The 20034-nt window shown below is 34.5% G+C and overlaps 1 protein-coding gene across 1 annotated transcript; it reads left to right on the top strand.

Annotated features, from left to right (window-relative positions):
- The first annotated feature begins 1410 nt into the window (after window positions 1–1410).
- LOC106058509 (platelet endothelial aggregation receptor 1-like) lies at window positions 1411–16468 on the top strand. The gene is made up of 7 exons (XM_056029932.1): window positions 1411–1541; window positions 2386–2604; window positions 6572–6706; window positions 8862–8999; window positions 12685–12780; window positions 13181–13348; window positions 15791–16468. Exons 1-7 carry the CDS (start codon window positions 1508–1510, stop codon window positions 15997–15999), a joined length of 999 nt encoding a protein of 332 aa, XP_055885907.1. The 5' UTR covers window positions 1411–1507; the 3' UTR covers window positions 16000–16468.
- Window positions 16469–20034: the final 3566 nt, after the last annotated feature.

The raw sequence follows: 20034 nt of genomic DNA, 5'->3' as shown, positions 1-20034 counted from the left end.
TCGTAACAATATATATATATTGTGTGCGTGTGGCGGGTTTGGCACAGAAAACTGAATAAATGACGAAGGCAACTCGTTGGCCGATTAAGATCCGATTATTGTACACTAAAAGACCTGCAGCCCTACGAAAATACGTGGTGTAGAACAAGACATAAAAAAGGGAGTGAAGACTTACTAGGTCCAGTAACGTACAGTCACTACAGTGCCAAGAGATGCTGGTAGAACGGGCAGTCTCCACGTTGTTTTGCCTTTTTACGCGCGGACACAAGACGCCATCTAGGGGGAAAAGGTTATGTGGATATCGGAGTGGCCGGTGTGGCCTCGACAAATATTCCCCCCCCCCACTAGGTATATAGTTACTTCTACTGGAGCCACCCAGTGTGATTCTTAGCCCCAATTAATATTCATGTACATGCATCAGTTTCATTGTAATTATATACCTATACCTTGTGTTTCTTTTCAGTAAATTGTCTACAAAGATTGATCCGCATCTTTTTTCTCATTATTTGGCAGCGGTGAGATTGTATCTCAATACTTTGTGAGCGCATGACACATACAATTACATTAAGACAAGTCAAACACATAAAATAATCCACTGTGTCAGACACACTATCTATGTATGTATTTCTAATACTATCTCGATGATTTGTTCCCAGATCTAGTAATCAAGTTCAACTTACACTTCTTAACAGTTGACATTGTCAACAAACGTTATGAATGCAGCAGGCAACGATTTCATCTGCTCAACTCGCGTGTTGTAGAAATACGATGTGACAGGACGAACTTTTTGACAGAATTGTCCTGGAAGGAGAAGGAGTTACTAGCCTTTGTTCTATTAACGTAAACGGAGGTAAACTATTCCAGACGCAATTACACTTATAAAGCCTTTATTTAAATGTCTCTACATAGGATAAGTCTGTACACAGGATTCGTCTCTATATAGCATTAGTCTCTACACAGGATTAGTTTCTATATAGGATTAGTCTCTATATAGGATTAGTCTCAATATAGAATTAGTCTCTATACAGTATACAGGATTAGTCTCTATACAGTATACAGGATTAGTCTCTACACATGATTAGTCTCTATACAGTATACAGGATTATTCTCTACACAGAATTAGTCTCTATACAGTATACAGGATTAGTCTCTATACAGTATACAGGATTAGTCTCTACACAGAATTAGTCTCTATACAGTATTAGTGTCTATACAGTATACAGGATTAGTCTCTACACTGGATTAGTCTCTACACAGGATAAGTCTCTAAACAGTATTAGTCTCTATACAGAATTAGTTGAAGAAAGAATTAACATTTAAACTATTCATATTTGGTCCCCAGGTCGTAATGTCACAATGAAACAACCAACTGAACAAACTTCCACCAATGGTACAAACGTAGCTAGTCGATGGAAACACGCTCGGCAACTTCAACCGTGGGACTTGTACTTTGACTACTAATGTAACTGACACATCCCCTACATGGACTCTGACATTTGATGAGCCTATGATTGTAAACAGTTTTGATATAGTTCCTATAGGTAATTGCAGTGGCGGATTGGCTATATGGGCATTCGGGCAAATGCCGGTTGGCCAGTATCTGATGGATTAGGGTCATTGGAAGCGCCGCATGATTGCCAGTAAATTGTTTTAAGATTTTATTACATGCTCTTTAAAAGAAACACTTTTGAGCGTCGTGATTAAAAAAACAACATTTTTATACATTTTAAAGTCTAAAGCATTTTCGTAAATACCCTACATCCGTATAGAGTGCTTGTATATTTATATTTGAAAATTGCAATTATCTGGTGTTATCAATAAGTATGTGCTACACACATTGTGAGGCTATTGTTCAAGTGAGGTCACACTATTGTCTTGTTCACGTGAGGTCAGATATCATGTTTAGGTGAGTCTAGCATTGTTCACGTGAGACCAGACATTAGTCTAATTTGGGGGAGGGATGTTTCTATTCACGAAACAAAACATTGGGCGTTGCTAGTACCTGAAACTCTCTTTGTCATCTCTCTTTATCGTTAACCTTTTTTTTTTTCATTTTTCTTCAAACTTTCAGATTTTGACAAATTAATATGTTTTGGTTTTTAGAATACCTTATTATTTTTTGCGGCGTTTGATAGTTCAGGCCCTATTTCAAGTTATTCAGAGGGTATTTGAATTTAGTAACCTGATAGTCAACCTTACACTTTCTAAAGTCTCTTACAGTTTGGTTGGTATCCGTCATTAAAGACAACATTTTAAAACCTTTTAACATTAAATCAAGTAATTTTACCCTTAAAATCATTGTACAATAATTGTACGTTGAATAAAATTTTTAAAATTTTAATACATATTAAAACTTGTTCAGATGGTTTGATTTTTGCTCTACAGATGATGTTTATTGGAGGAAATATTTATCTCAGGCGAGAATACAAATCTATAACACGAATAATGAAAATGTCTTCAATTATACATATTGGAATTATTGGTCATCATATATATTTATTGTCAATTTAAATAAAGTGGCTCTAAAGAAGTTAACTATTACAGCAACAAAAGAATCCTTTCCAACGGCCATATTATCTTTTTGTGAGATCAACATCTTTGGAGGTAGGCAAAAATACTTTCTTTTATTATATATCTAAAATAAAAAATTTTGGACATTGACTATTCACTCACTTACTGATAACTAATTTCCCCACTTGCCGTGGACGATAAAACACGAAAATGTTTTAATTTTCTATATTGAGTTGAAATTGCGATTATTAAATCGTTCTTTCTTTTCGCCAATTAAGCCGGTAGGAGTTCGATTAAAATATGGCTTAGTTGTACCATGTTTCGGAAAATAATAAAAGGTTACATTGCGTATTTTATTGTCAACAGCAAGTGGGAGAACTTAATGATTAGTCATTAGGGTCAACAATATGTTAACATAATTTTTTTTTCAAGGAAAAAGCAGAATGCTCTAATCACCTTACTGTCAGCTGCCAGAAAAATCCTTGCCAGAATATTCATTAACAGATTGACCAACTCCATAGACTGCTATATGCTTTCAGAAAGTCATTGTGGTTTCAATGCTGGTAGAGGCACAGCAGACATGATACAGGAAAAGTCCAGGAAAAAGAACCTGGACTTGTACGCTGCATTCATCGATCTCACATAGCATTTGACACAGTGAGTTGCGATAGTTTATAGAGGTCTCTATGTCGGATCGGACGCCCTCCAAGGTTTATCGCTATTCTGGAAGGTTAAATCAGATACAATGGTGTCCTGTCGCTCAATTTCTATAGACTATGGCGTGAAGCAGGGTTGCGTTTGCTCCAACACTCTTTGCAATACTCTTTGGAGAAAAGCTAAATAAAATGAGGCAATGACAGCGCAAGTACATCTATATCAAGTTCCGCCCCGAAGGCAGCATACATAACATAAGGTGCTTGCTCTCTATAACAAAAATTCAAAAGATGATTGCTACTTAGCTCCTTTATGCGGACAGCTGCTCTCTTCTTGTACACACAGGACTTCAACGTAGCTAGGTCAGTAGAGAATCAGACAAAAATCTGAGGGTTAGAGGTTCAGGTCCTTAAACGAGCGAAAACTTTAAAAAAATAAATTTTAAATAGCAGTTTCTGCACTATTTAATTTCAATAATTCATTCTACGTATGAGTTGAAAAGGAATTTATAATCTCGATCGTAAAAATTTTTTAACCATCCATAAAATATTGTGGGTAGAAGGGAGAGAAAATGATCTAGATTTCAACAAGCAAGAAGTAAGTGTATTTGGAATGGCGATTTAAAGAGGGCCGTTCCAATTAAACGTAATATATACTAGAATACACTGGCCAAAAGTGATGCTGAAGTGCTGGCAATTTTATTGAAAGTGCAGAAAAAAAAGAAGGGTAGGGGTGTCAATCGCCGAATGGGAAAGCCCCCCCCCCCATTGTCATACGACTCTCGGAGGTGTGTGTCATTAAAATCAATTAATTATTAAAATAACTCCGCCATTTGACGGTCCCAAGCCCGGCTGAAAAAAGGAGGAGGGTTAAGCGTAGGGCTAGCTACCCTACCCTGTAGAAAAACCACTAGCTACAGAAACACCAAACAGAAAATTAACAGAAGTCACGAACCTGGTAGAGGATGGACCTCCAGTTGGAAGGTTTATGACGAATGTCGGTGAAAGCCAGAGTCATCTGGAAGCCAACAGGCCGAAGACCATCATCTCTGCCAGGACTACCACCACCATCGGTACATGGAACGTCCGGACCATGTATGAGACTGGGAAGACAGCGCAAGTGGCAGCTGAGATGAAAAGGTACAACCTCACCATCCTAGGAATCAGTGAGTCAAGATGGACTGGTTACGGGCAGAAAAGACTTATTTCGGGTGAGCTACTTTTATACTCAGGACATGAGCAAGAGGCTACACACACTCAGGGAATAGCCCTGATGCAGGCTCAGAGAGCACTTATTGGATGGAAAGCGCATGCACCACGGATAATAAAAACCTCATTCCACACAATGCAGAAAAGGATTAACTTAACAGCCTCCTAGCTAAGGGTGTGTTCAGCGGAAGCAGCAGGAACGGGAGTTCCGGAAGTCGTTGTATTGAGCCAGGAGAGCTAACAGAATTCAGATATAGTAACTGGGAGGAATCAAGGATTCGGGCAAAGCAGCAGTCAGTAATTCTGGTGCCGAAAAACCCCCCCAGGAAGTAGGGGGATTCAGTAACAGGCAGGAATTCCATGTCGATGACCTTAGTTGCAACCAGGCTAAAATAAAAACACCGAGCTAAAGGCATTCATTGTGTACAAGTGAATTGTGTTCTCCTCAGCCATTGCCGTCAATCAAAGAATCACACAAGGTTAATTGACACTTACTAACAATTCAGATCAATAAGATCAGATCAATACAAGGGTAATAATCATAATAAAAAGGGGGGTGTAAACATAAATAAGAACAAAGGATAGTGGTCAGCGACCATGACGCCATTGTTTACATACATGGAAGTAAACAAGTGTGACAGACTTGACACTAGAATGGAATAATGGAGGCTTGTCCCTGATGTCTCTGTTTTCCTCTATGCACAGATGATTTTATTCAGGCTTGATTTTTCGATATGCTCGTCTGCGCTTAAATTTTGGTTAGCAGTGTCGCCAGATCTTGGGTCTATTGTATGTTACATGGGGATGGTGCAAGGTCTTGGGCTGAGTTTTGAGCAAAACAACAGGACTTGCCTTGTGGAGAGCCACGTCACGTTCATGTAGTTGTTTCTTGGACGTATCTGTGTGTGAGGTGTGTTATTTCTTAACGCTGTACGCTGTGTGGGTGACATCGTTCCGACCACATCTTATGCCCAGTCATTCATTTCATTTCCATGAGATGATCCATAGTTCGCTTCGCGACTGAAGGAGGCCATAGACCATAGATTAGATCTATATTATGCTGTACATTTAGAACATGACATTCTAAGATAATGTATCAAATTATTCATCATCTAACCATGCAGATTATAATTCACGAATTAAATGTTTTTTAGACAACGTGCATTGACCATTCAAAGTTAAAGTTAAATATTTTTAGCAGTCTAGTTGGGGAAGCTATGTAATTTAAGTCATTTATTAGTTAACCCTGTAAAGTCCACCTTGACGGATATTCCAGCCTAAATAAACAAACGAATAATGGTTCGTGAATAAACGCAATACATTTTAGCGGCCCTCGAAAAGGAAATAGACGCTATTAGTTTTGTGTGGTCTGTCTTTCCGTCCGTCCGTCCTGTTTAGATCTCGTAAAAAAGAAAAGACATTGAAAATCCCACATCATGATATTTTAGACCCTTTCAAAGTTCTGGTGTAACGGCTACTTTTTGTTTCTGAAAGCGAAAAATATAATTTTTAAAATCAACTATGTTAGCATTTTTTTTTTTTTAAAATAAAAATACACCATTTTTACAACAATTCACTATTAATAGTATCAAACACGGAAATCTATTTACTAAGGGAGATGAATATTTACCATATTTTAAACACATTTATGCAAAAGGTTTTAAGCTTTCTGTCAATTATTTTTTTTACAATTGTATTGCTAAGTTAAGTAAGGTCATACTAGCTAGTACTTTACAAAAAAAAAAAATTGATACTTTTGTTTCGAAGAGAAAAAAAATCATTATTTTAGGTATGCATATATGTGGAACCTAATGTAGAAAAGACAATAAGTAGTTTTTCATACTATCGCGTGAATTGCAGCGCAACGTCAGCATCACAAATACAAAACTAAAGGAATTATTTATTTTTTTACGGATTTTTTTCCCCTTAAGGCTTTGAATACAAGATTGACCCTCTACAAAACAATTAGATAATCATTATATGACATCCGTTAGGCCAGGTTCACGTTTAACTTCAGCTTTACTTTCACTTATCCCTTGGTCTGCTAGACCGTTGGGGCACCACACAAGATATGTCCATCTTCTTTCTCCATTCTTTTTTGTCATTTGCATTTGATAGAATTTCATTGTGATATTCTTTCTGAAAATATTGATCTTGCCTTTCTATTTGCCTGGGTGGACCACTTCGGGTCAAAACAGATTGTCAGCCGGGTTATTGGGATTTAGACTGTAAGAAGACATGTGACTCAAGATGTCCTACCTCGTGCAGTGTTGTGGATGGCTCTTGTACTACACATTGCCTTGGCTACATCGACGCTGCATCATGTACGAAAGGTATAATTGATAAGTAATCACAAATAATAAAACTATAACTTCAGGACGCCGCATAATATCTATCTATCTATCTATCTATCTATCTATCTATCTATCTATATATATATATATATATTTATTATATATACATATATATATATATATATATATTTAAATATGACGTAACATATTTATATGTGTTGACCCTAAATTCTTTGTGGTGACTATTGTAGATAGTTATGTAGTCGGGCTCTGGTTGCGGGCGTGACCCACGGTGGTGAAGCGAGCCCAAATAACTATTCTCGTTTTAGTGCTCTTCCTCTTGGTGAGCGGGATGGTGAAATTGGATGGTGAAAGTAGATGTTTTTTTAATTATCTGATCTCTGCTAGGCGATAACGCCGTGTCGAGGTCAGTGGTTAGAGTCCTTGTCTGGGCGTGTCTATTTTTCACCATAGTTTCTTGACATTTAATCTCTTAATAGCCTTGGTACCTTAGTGCTTTTATTTCTAATAGATCTAAGTAAGTCAGTAGGCCTGTAAACTATAAGTGATCATGATTAGAAATAAATTCATAAATTTACATTAAGATCTACATCTACTTTATATAAGATCTACATCTATTAAAATAGTATCTAGACGTAGCCAGGGGGAGGGGGTTGGGGGTTCAACCCCACCCCGAAATAAAATCCCTCCCTGAGGGGGGATCGGATTTAGTGACTGATTTTTGCCTTTGATTTTGTTTATTTTAGGTGAGATTTTAATACTAAACCATCACTTGCCTCAGCACAGCCAATAGTTTTTAAATTTAAAACCCCCTGCAAGGGGGTTTTGAGTTTAAAACCCCTTTTCTAAAAAAAAATGCAAACGAAAATCTCCGAATTCCAAGAGTACAGTTAAGGAAGATTTTCCAAAATTTACAATAAACCTCCTCTTCAATATAAAAAATCAAATTTCACACTCAAAATTCTTCGAGCGTAGCTAAAGGGGTTTTGAGTTTAACCCCCTCCTCTTCAGTAGAGTTTGAAGCTAAAATTATCTCTTGAATATGAAAAACAAAGTAGATTATACACTAAAAATTCTATGAGGGTAGTCAAAGGGGTTTTAAGCTTAAACTCCCCTCCAGTGGAGTTTGAAGCTAAAAAATTACCTTTTCAATATAAAAAAAAGCAAATTACACACTCTAAAATCTTTGAAACCCTTCCAAATGGTTTTGAGTTTAAAACCCCCTTACAGAACGTTTCGAGGTGGAAAACCCATATTTTCAATATTATTCTAAAGCAAACTACAGTTACCAAATCAAATTCTGCGACCGAAGCTAAATGGGGTTTTAAATTAAAAAAAAAAAAAACAACTCCAGAGATATTTTAGTTTAAAACCCCAACAGATGATTTTGACGATAAAACTTCCCTTTGCGTAAAAATCTAAAGCAAACTACAGTCACCTAATTCTAAGTGCGTATTCAAGAGAGGTTACACATTCAGTAATAAAGATCGGGTCTCAATCAGGGAAATCCTATGCCGAACTGGGAGTTGACCCCTTAGTAAGGTTGTGACAGAGCGTCGCATGAGGTTTGCGGGACATGTTCTCCGACAAAATGAATTACGCATAATAAGTTAACAGCCTAGTGACCTGGGGGGGGGGGACTGGAGGGTGAGATTCAAACCTTATCCATTATGATGGAACATGGTATAAGGTATATATAGTTTTGCTTTCTTTTTCTTAAACTTTGGTGTGTGTGTGTGTGTGTAACCCCAATCTCCACCAAATATTTGGCGACTGTAATTTGCCTTAGTCTCTTGATTTAAATATAGTAGAATTTCTGGCTTGAGCTTAGCAATTTAAAGTAAAATAGATTAAAATGTATAAGTCTACATTATTTCCAAGATGAGGGGAATATTTTGTTCAAAGAGAGGGATTTCAAAGTTTGGACATTATCCCCAACCCCCAGGCTAAGCTTATGACTTTATAAGTTAACAAGCCAAAGAAACTTTACTGTTGTTTATTTGTGTAAAAATATAGTATTTTTATTTCTCTCACACATTGTCAACCAAGATTTGGATCTATTTTACTTTAAAATTTTTAATCTGTTTTAAAAAAATATTTCAAAAGTAATATATATATATATATATAAACATTTAGAGAATATGGCGCTAATGTTATATTTGTCAATAAACAGAATGCCCTCCTAACAAATGGGGCGTGAACTGCCGTGAAAACTGTAGTGACAGGTGTGCCAATAGATTCTGTAACAACATAGATGGATCTTGTACTTCTGGATGTAAAGGATATTCTGATCCCCCGTATTGTACTAAAGGTAAACTGTTTCCGTGTGTATACATAACTACACTGTAACACATAAAAACTAGCCTGGAAAAAATACAACTTATAGAGGGTTTTCTTACTATACATTAAAAAAAAAAGAAAATTAGAACTATAAATTTGCTTGCGCTGAAACATATGTTTTTGGTGTTAGCACTTGGAGACGTTGGAAGAAATCCAATTAGAGCAAATTGAACTTAATTAGTAGGATCATTAATCTTATGCATTTTTCTATTATCACATCGTACACATCTAAGTATTTCTTTTACGTATTTATTGCTTATGAAAATAGAATATCCCCTATTATGTAAAATTACTCCTAGAAATAATACATACTTTTAATAGGTCCTTTTAGTCACTGTAACAATGTTTTACATTTTAAAGGCTAAACCTAGAATAATGTAGAATAAGATCTAGTAGGTAGATATTGTGCTTCTAATACTACTTACTTTAGACCTGTTCGTTTCATCCATTCACACGATAAAAAGAAATCGACATGTCGAACTGCTCATAAGACGTTATTGGTAAACTAGTCTCTGATTTTTTTACACAACAAACTTTATTATATAAATCTATTAAAAAGTTTTAACAATTCTTCTTCCTCTTTGTAATTGTCCTAACAACCGAGTCTAAAACTTTTATAAATCTAGGTTCATGGAAGCTCGACGCCATCTGCCTGTGCGAATATAAACTTCTGTCTGGGCAAGATCCAAGCAGATGTAGGCCTACATTTTTACAAAGCTTATATCAACTCACTCTGTCTGTCTGTCTCTGGTAAAAAGTTTGAACATGTTTTTCTCCCATTTCCCACTCTCGGATCAAGTTAAAACTATGCACCATCATTCTTTAAAACCGACAAAAAGCGAATCAATAAAAAATTTACAAATTATTGTATTAATTGTTGTTGATTAATTATTTTGTTTGATAGTGAAATAAAGGGGATAAATTCTATAATGAGAGATGTGGATGTTTGTCTGGATTTAATCCATTTATTTCATTTTGATACGTTTTTCTCCCACTTCCCATTCTCGGATGAAATTGAAATTTTACACCATTTTTTATTGTTGATGATAATACACTAATCAATCCAAAATGTAACCATTTTTTAAAAAATCATTTAGCAGTAATTAATAACTTAGTTTTATATAGCAATAAGAAAGCTAAAACCTGTAATTTTCATATAAATGGCAGTAATAAGCAGCTCTTCTTCTTAAATAAGCTTTGTTTTAAAAGTATTTTTATTCTATTGCTTTTTACAGTACTATTTATGTTACTATTTAAAATTATATCATAAGAACCATCGAGTTTTAGACAATGTCTCAGCACAACAGAACAAATCCTAAACCTCAGAATAATCTGTCAAAAATACAACCGACACCTAGAGAATCTTTTCCATGTCTTCATTGATTTCAAGAAAGCTTTCGATCGAGTATGGCATGGGGGACTCTGGGCGACAATGGAAAAGTACAACATAAATAAAAACATAATTTAAGTTATCCAGAACCTCTACAATGTTATTAGGGTTGGCTTTGTCTAAATGAAAGTGTAAATGACATAAAGCCCATTAAAACTAAATAGACTAAGGGGAAAAGAAAACAAAGTTACAAAGATAGTTTGTGTGGAAACACCAGGATTCGAACTCGGTAATTCCGGTTCCAAGTGCTTTACTCCTCAGCCACAGCATCTTATATTCATTTAGAGTACACTTATATTTTTTAAAATAATAATTATTAGCCTTATCCATACATTCAAAATTAATAACATGTTACATGTAATAAAGAGAAACTAAAAAAAGATTTATTCTTTTTACAAAATTAGATATATTGGCAACACGAAAAAAAATATTGACCTAAATTACTTTAGTTAGTGAGCTAACTACAGTTTTGTACAAATGACTTGACAAGACTTTCCCCTCGCAAAAAAAAAAAAAAAAAAAAAATTAATGTCTCCGTTGTCATTTGTCATACATACTAGTTTCTGAGATCTAAACGGGACAGGCGGACGGACAGACAGGCAACACAAAACTAATAGCGTCTTTTCCTCTTTTGGAGGCCGCTAAAAATACTTTTAAACAACGGAATTTGTGTGATTTTTAGCGGCCTCGAAAAGGGAATAACCGCTATTAGTCTTTTGTGGTCTGTCTGTCCATCCGTTCGTCCGTCCCATTTATATCTCGTAAACTGTTTTTTTAAGAGAAAAAATCTATTTAGTATGATTATATGTGGAATATAATTTAAAACAACAAAACACAGCAAAACACAGTGATATAACACACATACAAGTACTACATTTCAGTTTCAAACACATAAATAAAGGGAAACGTTTTATTTGTTGAGGATTTGAATGAAAGATTGGCTCTTTACAAAGCAATTAGATCTATTCTTTCCATGACATCAGTGAGGCCAGGTTTACCCTTAACTTCATATTCCACTATTCCTTAGTATGTTTGACAGTTGGGGCACCACACAAGATCAGTCAATCGTCTTTCTCCATTTCTCTCTGTCCATTGCATTAAATAGAATTTCATTCGCTGACTTGTCTGTCCATTCTTTGATGTTGTCTTCGCATCGCTTTCTCTGTCTTTCTCTTCGTCCTCTTCCCGGTACTGTTCTCTGAAGGAAGGTCTTTGCGAGCCCTGAGGACCTTGTGATGTGGCTATAGAGCTTGAGTTTACGTGTTTTTTTTTGGGGCAGTGGTTAGCAGGTCATCGTTGGGGCCAATTGCTGTATTAATTCTTTTATACTCTTTTTATTCGTGATGCGGTCTTTGTAAGTGAAACCTAGGATTCAACTAAATCTCAAAACTATCAGTTCATTGAATACATATGAATATTTACAAAGTAATAACTATAACATGAAAAAATCTCTGTATCCTGTAATATCAAGTGGTAAGTCCAACTACAGTACCACAGTATTGGCAACATTTTCGAAACGAGCTCGTCTCTTCTTTTTTGTATCAATGGAAATAGGGTTTTAGTTGTTGATAGATTGTGGCTCATAGTTTCTGATTATTCTTTATGAAAATATTAAACCTGCATTTTTACCTTCCTGAGGGGACCACTTTAGGGACCGATATTGAGTTGTGTTTCCACACTTCAGTCGCGCGGCAACTATGGATTATCTCATGAATGATGAGATGAATGTCTGGACTTCACATTACAATAGCACTCAGGGTAGCCAGCTCCCAATTTTTCCTCAGGGTTGAGTCCAGAAGATTGTGTATTGTAGCAAGACAGCAGAGTTTTGTTGTCAGAGTTTTCCTTCTCCTAGATGAAGCTAATAATATATAGCTATAAAACGTTCTAATTTCATTAGCACTTCGCCGGCACAAGGGCTAGTGTATTGGCTTGAGGAGGTTTGAGCCCTTGAGTTTGAATTCAATGTAATTTTTTTGAACTTTTTTTTCAAAGTACATTTAAAAAGCTATCACAGAAACCTTTACCCAGATAACCTCTTTTGTCTCCAAACTATCGATACCATTACAATTAATAAAAGATAAAAAAAAAAGAATTTTTCTTGCTAATAACATTCAGTACATTCTCTCTATAGTAGAGTACGTTATTTGTTTTTTTTTTTTACTTTATGCCATCGCAATCAGCTTTCCCTTACAAAAAAAGTATCTTTCAATCTTATTAGTTCCTAGTTTAAATTCTATATCTTAACCTTTTTTTCATTATTCAGCTTGTACAAATGGTCGTTATGGACTCAACTGTGCCAGTCCCTTTACTGAGACTTGTCCTGATTGTGACTCCTTTGAAGTAACATGTATGGAAGAAGGTAAAGAAAGTTTATAATTAAAACTGAAGATACTACGTGAACCTCCAGTTGACAGGTTTAAAATCTTTTCATAGTGTGACAACCTATTAACAACGTTACATTATCTTTCAATGGTAAATTTTTTTTATTAGTAATGTTTCACTGTTACATTATAATGCACTGTAACACTATTTTAGTGTTACATTACGTTACACTGTTGCATTATAGTTCCTTGTTACTCCTAAATTTTAACATTGTCAAATTATGTGATTTAATGTTACATTATTACATAATTTTTCGCGTAACTACATATATAACAGATACCTTATTTTACATACGCACATTGTGGTTCTTGGATATTTACATTATGTTACATTAATTTTAATGCTCTATAACTGTATGTATTTTGGATAATTTCTAGACAACAAGCTGAAAGGAACATATTTTGGAATAGGTTTTGGAGTTTGTGCAGTTTGTATTCTTTTTATTCTAATATTTGGAGTCATTTACATCAAAGTAATACATAGACGTTACAACATCTGTAAACAATGTGTTTGCAAAAGTACGGGTGACCATGACGGCGTGGAAGGTTGGTTGAAATATATTTAGCTTTTACTAGGTGTAAGTTTGTCGTTATATTTTTAACATAAAAATGTATTCTTGTACTCGCCAGCCTTTTACTACGCTATTGTGAGAATTGAAGCACATACACAGACACATTTTTTGAGGGGGGGGGGGCTGAATAGTGGAAAGCGAGTTTATTGTATCTATAGATCCCGTCATCGGAAGAATAATGATTTTTAATCATACTTGTAGCTATAAAAACCCTAAGCATTTACCCAAGGACTAGGCACGTTGATCTACTAAAACACGAATGTTTCTGTTGTCTTTATATGAGAAAAGAGTCCTTGTCATCACAATAAATCTCCATAAGGATCAATAAAGAAATCTTAGTTTTAGTCGGTGGTCTCAAATACTTGAACACATACGTCCACCCACTATACAACCAAGATTGCACTTTATCTTTCAAAGCTTTACATTAGTACAAAAAGTTGGGGTGTTTCAATGAGGGAAGTGAGAGAGGTGTGCTCAATGAGGGAAGTGTGAGAAGTGTGCTCAATGAGGAAAGTGTGAGAGGTGTGCAGCCCATCAAAAATCAGAAGAATGGGTTTGGGGAGAGGGCTAGTTAATGGGATGAAGGTGTCATGGAGCCATGAGTAAAAAATGGGTGCAGTTATCCAGCCATTTGGAGAAATTTGAATAAGTGCTTCTGGAAAACCTTGTAAAAGATTTTTTATTGGTATTCTTTTGTAAGGATAAAATTATCTTATAAATAGACTATATTTGATAAATATTTATTCAATTCAATTCTGTTTTAAATGGATCTGGAGTTAAATCTAAAAATTGAATTTAGAATCTGTAGCCTAGAATTAATTGATCTAGTCTATATTATCAAACAGAATTGTTAAAAAAATAAAAAGCAAAGAAGAGTTGTAAAAAATATTATAGGCTAAGACTAGATTAGAAATAGGAAAAAAAAATTTAGTAAAAAGAACAATCTCATAGACTATAACAGAAAATAAACTAGGTCTGGTCCATAGGAGCATAAAAAAAATAATAATTTTGGCTTTTTTTTTGGTCATATTTATTTTTGAAGAGTTGTCCGAAATAAACGCTTTTTCAAATGTGAATCACAACACCCCTTTAAGATTTTAATGGCACATCTTTGAAGCACAGTGAATGTAACTAGTGATGCTCTGTCTTTCAATGAACATAATTATCCATTTTGAAACTGCACAACCTTTAACTCTTAACCCGGAAGCTAGCTAAGTTTATCCGGGTGACTTAGAAATAAAAAATGGCTTACCATGCAACTTTAAAAACGTATTCTGTCTGGAAAATGTCGAAAACGAACGAGTGACATAGAAATGATCAAAAATGGACATGCGCAGTGCACAAACCCTCAGTTTTGCAAATAAATTGCATCAAAACAAAGTAAAATCATCAACACGGCAAGTTGTCCGAATTCATGTAATGTCCGGAATAAATAAACTACTCTAGATCTAGTTTTACGCTGGCGTAGCAACAGTCTCTCACACAATAATCTTATATCTTTTTTTTTACAGCCACTCTGAAAGCACACAAGTTATACCTACCTTTCTTCTTGTTTCTTTTTCTTTTTACACCCAAAACACATTCTGTTAATGTTGGCCTCATATGACTAAACAGAAATTCTAAATCGACCGCCTGCGGACAATGGTTATGCTTGCCCTGGATGTGGCAAAATATGTAGGTCACAGCTGGGACTGCGCAGCCACGGGAAATACTGCATTCCTCACTAATCTTTGGACTCGAAGACTAGCCTTATTATGACTAAACATTACAAATACCTTTGTAAAAAGACAATACATCCTTTATAAAATATAGGCCTATAAAGTGATTGTTTTTCTCCTAATAACAAATGAATGTTAGAAATATCATCGGACCATTTTATGACACGACCCTAATCCCCCCCCCCCCTTCATCCAGAAAAAGAACCCTGGTTAATCGAATGAATAGATCCTGTAAACTTTATACTATTCCGAAAATAGGCCTTTAGATCTAGACTTAGAAGACGATGCGCAAAATTTCCCTGAACATTAATTTTTGAAACGCTTGAACCAATAAAGCTTTATATTTGAAAATTCCCGAAAGCGATAGTTCTTTCAAAAACGCATTATTTCTTTAAAAATGTTGGTTCTAGACATGCATCGATCAAGTTATTAAGCCAAATTTGATATTACCTTTTTATGATAACGTCCCCCGTGTGCCCGACGAGCTAGTAGAGAGGAAGTTTAATCTTGTGCTTTTCGATGTGTCGATTCTAAAAAAAACAACATTGGGTCAAAATTGCAAAAAAAAATGTTTTTGGTATGCGAAATTCAACAGATGTGGTTTTTGTCCTAGACATATCTTAGTAAATATAAATATTGATAACATTTTAAGAAAAGGTACAATAAAATAATGAAACATGGTATTTTCTTTTATATAGAGAATCAAACGAACGTACAGCCTTATAATAATGGATCAGCTAGTGTGGACATTGGTTCATTAAGCACTGACAGAACAACAAGATCAAAAAACATTGCATCTGCTAAAGGTCGTAGTATCGACTATGGATACGATGTCCCACAGGGTGGAGTAAAATATGATTTATATGAAATGTATAGACCATATCCTATGATCCAAAGCAGCATATAAGCCAGTCTGTTAGAAAATGTACCAGTTAAAAAAATAAACAAAAATGAATTACAATTTGTTGCTATGCAGAAGACTGGCGTATTTTATGTTAGGAATGTTTACTTCAATACAACCAACTACACATAGATTGTTCACTACATATAGATTGTTCACTACATATAGATTTTTCACAACACTCAAATGGTTGAATTCAAACACATTGTTCACTATGGGCACACATTTTTCAGTTTATATACTTTAACTTCACATTTTTCCTACAAATGCATTGTTTATTAATATATACATTGATTTACACATTGTTCATTTCACACACGTTATTCACGATATTAACATTGTCACATTGTTCACCACATAAACATTGTTCACTATATATAAATATATATATATATATATATATTGTTTACCAATATACTATATTTAAATTGTTTATCAATATACTTCATATAGATTGTAAATTAATATGCTTTTTTTTTTAATTTAATATGTAAAGAAATCTGATTTTTATAATTTCCTTGTAATGTAAAACTAATTTTTCTATACTTTCTAAATTGTATGAAATAAACTTTGAGTAAAATGCTTTTCCAGTTCAAATAGAATTTAAATAAATATCTTTATGGCTGCAAATTTTTAAAATATTTTTGAATGTGTGACTCGAACTGTTTTAATTTGGTCTGTTTTATTTGTTCATTGGCATTCTCATTCTGGCAAAGCCAGGTGCTTAGATTATTAAAAGGCATGTCCGTGTGTTAGGATTAATAGATTAAACATAGACGACTAAATGTGATGCATCTATCATGTCATCCACCAAGGAAAAGAATGTCCGAAGATTAATGAGGAATGCAGTATTTCCCGTGGCTGCGCAGCCCCAGCTATAACCCACATATCTTGCCACAGCCAGGGCAAGCATAACCATTGTCCGCAGGTGGTCGATTTAGATTTTCTTTTCGCCGTCTTCGTCTGTCCTCGGCTGCGAATTTTCTTTTGGTCTCAAATGTGTATCCCGCGGAATTTGGGAATGACCTCCAGCTGTCTCGTTCTGAGGCCGCATGCAACCAGGTGCTTTCTTCTATGTCAGCTAAGGCATGAGTTAGGGTGCATCTATATCTCCAAAGTTTTCAACTTGGTTTAAATTAAATAATATGTCTGTCTCCTGGGACATTTTAGGCTATCTATTTAGACACTCGCTATAACTTTTTAAAACCTAGACACTCACTATAACTTGGTTACTTAGACTTTTGCTATAACTTAGACATTCTTTACGAATCCATTTGTCCATTTAAACACTATAAATTAAGCTGTCTACTGTAATGAAGTAACAAATAGTAGAAAACCACTATCTTGGCTTTATTCAACAAGATAAGGCTACTATAGAAAGTGAACGAATACATACACATCTCCCATTGTTGACGTACTATAAGCACACACACTGGACATGGCCTTCTGACACGCTGGACACGCGCAAATAATAAACAACTTAGTTACACTACAATCACCCCGCCTTAAAGTTTTAGGAACATAAACATGTAAATAATAGTGAATGAACAACGATATAGGTGGCCTAAGTATTCTGTAGGAATTACAGTATAACACTATTGAAAAGCATTATCTAATATATAAAGTAGAATGTTTGGCGTATGTATGTATGTATGTATGTTCCCGTATCAAATAAAAACCGCTTGACCAATCTTATTAAAACTTGGCAGAAATGTTTCTTGGGTACCAACTTAGACCGTAGTCTATGTATTGTGGCCCTAAAACAAACTTAAGACCCTCTAAAAAAAAAAAGACCAACTCTATTACATCTATAGTATTTTATGGATCTAGGCCATGTTTTCAATGTTGACATGAGAAAAGATCGAAAGGATTTAGATCTAGATCTAATTTTAAAAACTAAACTTTGCACTTATAGTTGTTTTTTTTGACACATGAAAATACAAAATATAGTCTATTGATTTCATTATTTAATAAAATTAATCTTCAAATGTGTGTTTTTTACATTAATTCGTTATTTATATCTGCGATTTTAGATATCCCGATGCATATTCTTTCATTAGACATTACCAAATGGTTACATATTAACACATCTCTCTACTGAGTCTATTCCTATTCCTAGGTCTAAAACTCTTAATGAACTCTAAGATGATAAAACTTCTTTTCGCAAAGATAGTTTTATGCTTTAACACATGAATATACTAATTATAGTCCATTCATTTCATATTTTAATCAAATTAACATTCAAATTTGTTTTTCTAAAGCATTTTTAATACATTCGTTCGCTAAAGCTGCGTAGCCGTGTTGAAATAGGCCTATATTAAGTCATGAAAAAACGTTACGCATGCGCAGAGCAAAGCCTTCACGCAGCACAGAATGAACTCTATGAAACTAATGAAAGCCAATTTTTAAACTCTAGATTAGTCAGATCTAGATCTATGTCTACTTCAAGATCTACTTTATACTTTAACACATGAACATACAAAAGTCTATTCATTTCACATTTTAATCAAATATATGTAGGCCTACAAGCAAATGTTTTAATTTGAAAAAATGGATTTAAGTAGATCAGCTATTTTGATTTGATGGCTTCATTCGTACAATTTTTACATTTACACATTCGCTTTTTTATTACATTATTATTTCGTTATTACATTATTATTTTGTTTTAAAAACACTCTCAGTGACTATATCGACAGTAATACGCAAATAAAGACACGCGGGTTGCGGGTAAAATATGTCTAGTATAACTATAAATAAACAAATTATACACTATAGCAGGGGTGGCAACCTTTTTGTATCAAGGGCCGCATTAAAATATTTTGGGAATGGTGGGGCCGCATACATATATTTCTGAAACCAATTTTACGATTTTTTGAAAAAAAATATTTTGCTATTGCCTTTTCACATCACAACATTTAACCACAAATGTACAATTGTGCTTAAAGTGAAGTATTTAACTGTTTACACTCTTGCGTAAAGTTCCGGAACTATGGAACTAGCTTACTAACTGTTATCCTTGTGACTGCTGTCAAATTACAATCAGTCACCATTGACATGTGATTACATTTGTTTAGTTTCCACACAAAAGCATGTTTGTTCACACAAAAAATGTGAAAGTTCAGCAGCAAAGGTTTTTAAAGTGTGGAAATACAGCTTCTGGCAACCATTAAACTCCCGCGGAAGAACTGACTGGAACTTCTCTTTCAAGGCTAAATTTGCATGAGCTGATTCAGTATCTGGTGAGACGATGGTATTGAAAACTGGTTCTTAACGTCTTAAAATTTGCTTTTATAAATTCCATAATTATGGAATCTAAAAAAAGTGAAAAACATGAAATCTATCTTCCAATCTTTATTAGAAATATTAGTAACAAAGTCACTGTCCTTCTAGGAACATAACAATTTCTTCCTTGAGATTTTATATTCTTCTTATTTCCTTGACCAAGCTAAGACAGCGGACACATCGAAATATGTTGTTCCTAAATCTTCAAGTACTTTTCGAAACTGCCTCTAGTTATGACCCCTAGCTCTGATACCTTTGATCATTATGGTATTTGTCAATAATATGGAGATATTTTATGCAGCTTTGTGCAAACTTTCCTGTCTACAGTTTATGGTTGGGATATTCTTAAAAGAAACAAACAAACAAACTGTTTCTATCAGTCAAAGATCGAGGTCCATCATTTGTTACACTTGCCATCTTGTTCCAAGCAGACCCAACACTCAGCACAGTTCTTCATAGCATTAAATAATTACTGGACTGAGACTGTTTTTTAGGCCGAGTGTATTGAAGTATAGTCAATTATTTAATCTTCGTTTTCTTGAAACTGTTTATAATGAGACCGTTTTAATCATTTATATAGATATTTAGAATTATTTATAATAATTTGCATTTTAATAGGTATATACTGTAAGAGATTAAACAACACATTAGATCTCTTCTTAACCAACAGACCTGGATTAGTAGTTGATTATGATATTATCCCTGGTCTATCAGACCATGAGATCATAAAAATACACAGTCAGATAAAAGCAGTAGCCA

This window comes from Biomphalaria glabrata, chromosome 5 (assembly GCF_947242115.1).
Source record: "Biomphalaria glabrata chromosome 5, xgBioGlab47.1, whole genome shotgun sequence".
Classification (NCBI taxonomy): domain Eukaryota; kingdom Metazoa; phylum Mollusca; class Gastropoda; family Planorbidae; genus Biomphalaria; species Biomphalaria glabrata.
The sequence above is the reverse complement of the archived record's forward strand: the minus strand, read 5'-3'. Positions and strand labels throughout refer to the sequence as shown.

Coding starts and splice junctions, on each gene's coding strand:
- LOC106058509 (XM_056029932.1), top strand. CDS start 1,508: ATGATTGTAAACAGTTTTGATATAGTTCCTATAG. Junction 1,542..2,385: donor TTTTGATATAGTTCCTATAG/GTAATTGCAGTG, acceptor TTTGCTCTACAG/ATGATGTTTATTGGAGGAAA. Junction 2,605..6,571: donor TGAGATCAACATCTTTGGAG/GTAGGCAAAAAT, acceptor GGGTCAAAACAG/ATTGTCAGCCGGGTTATTGG.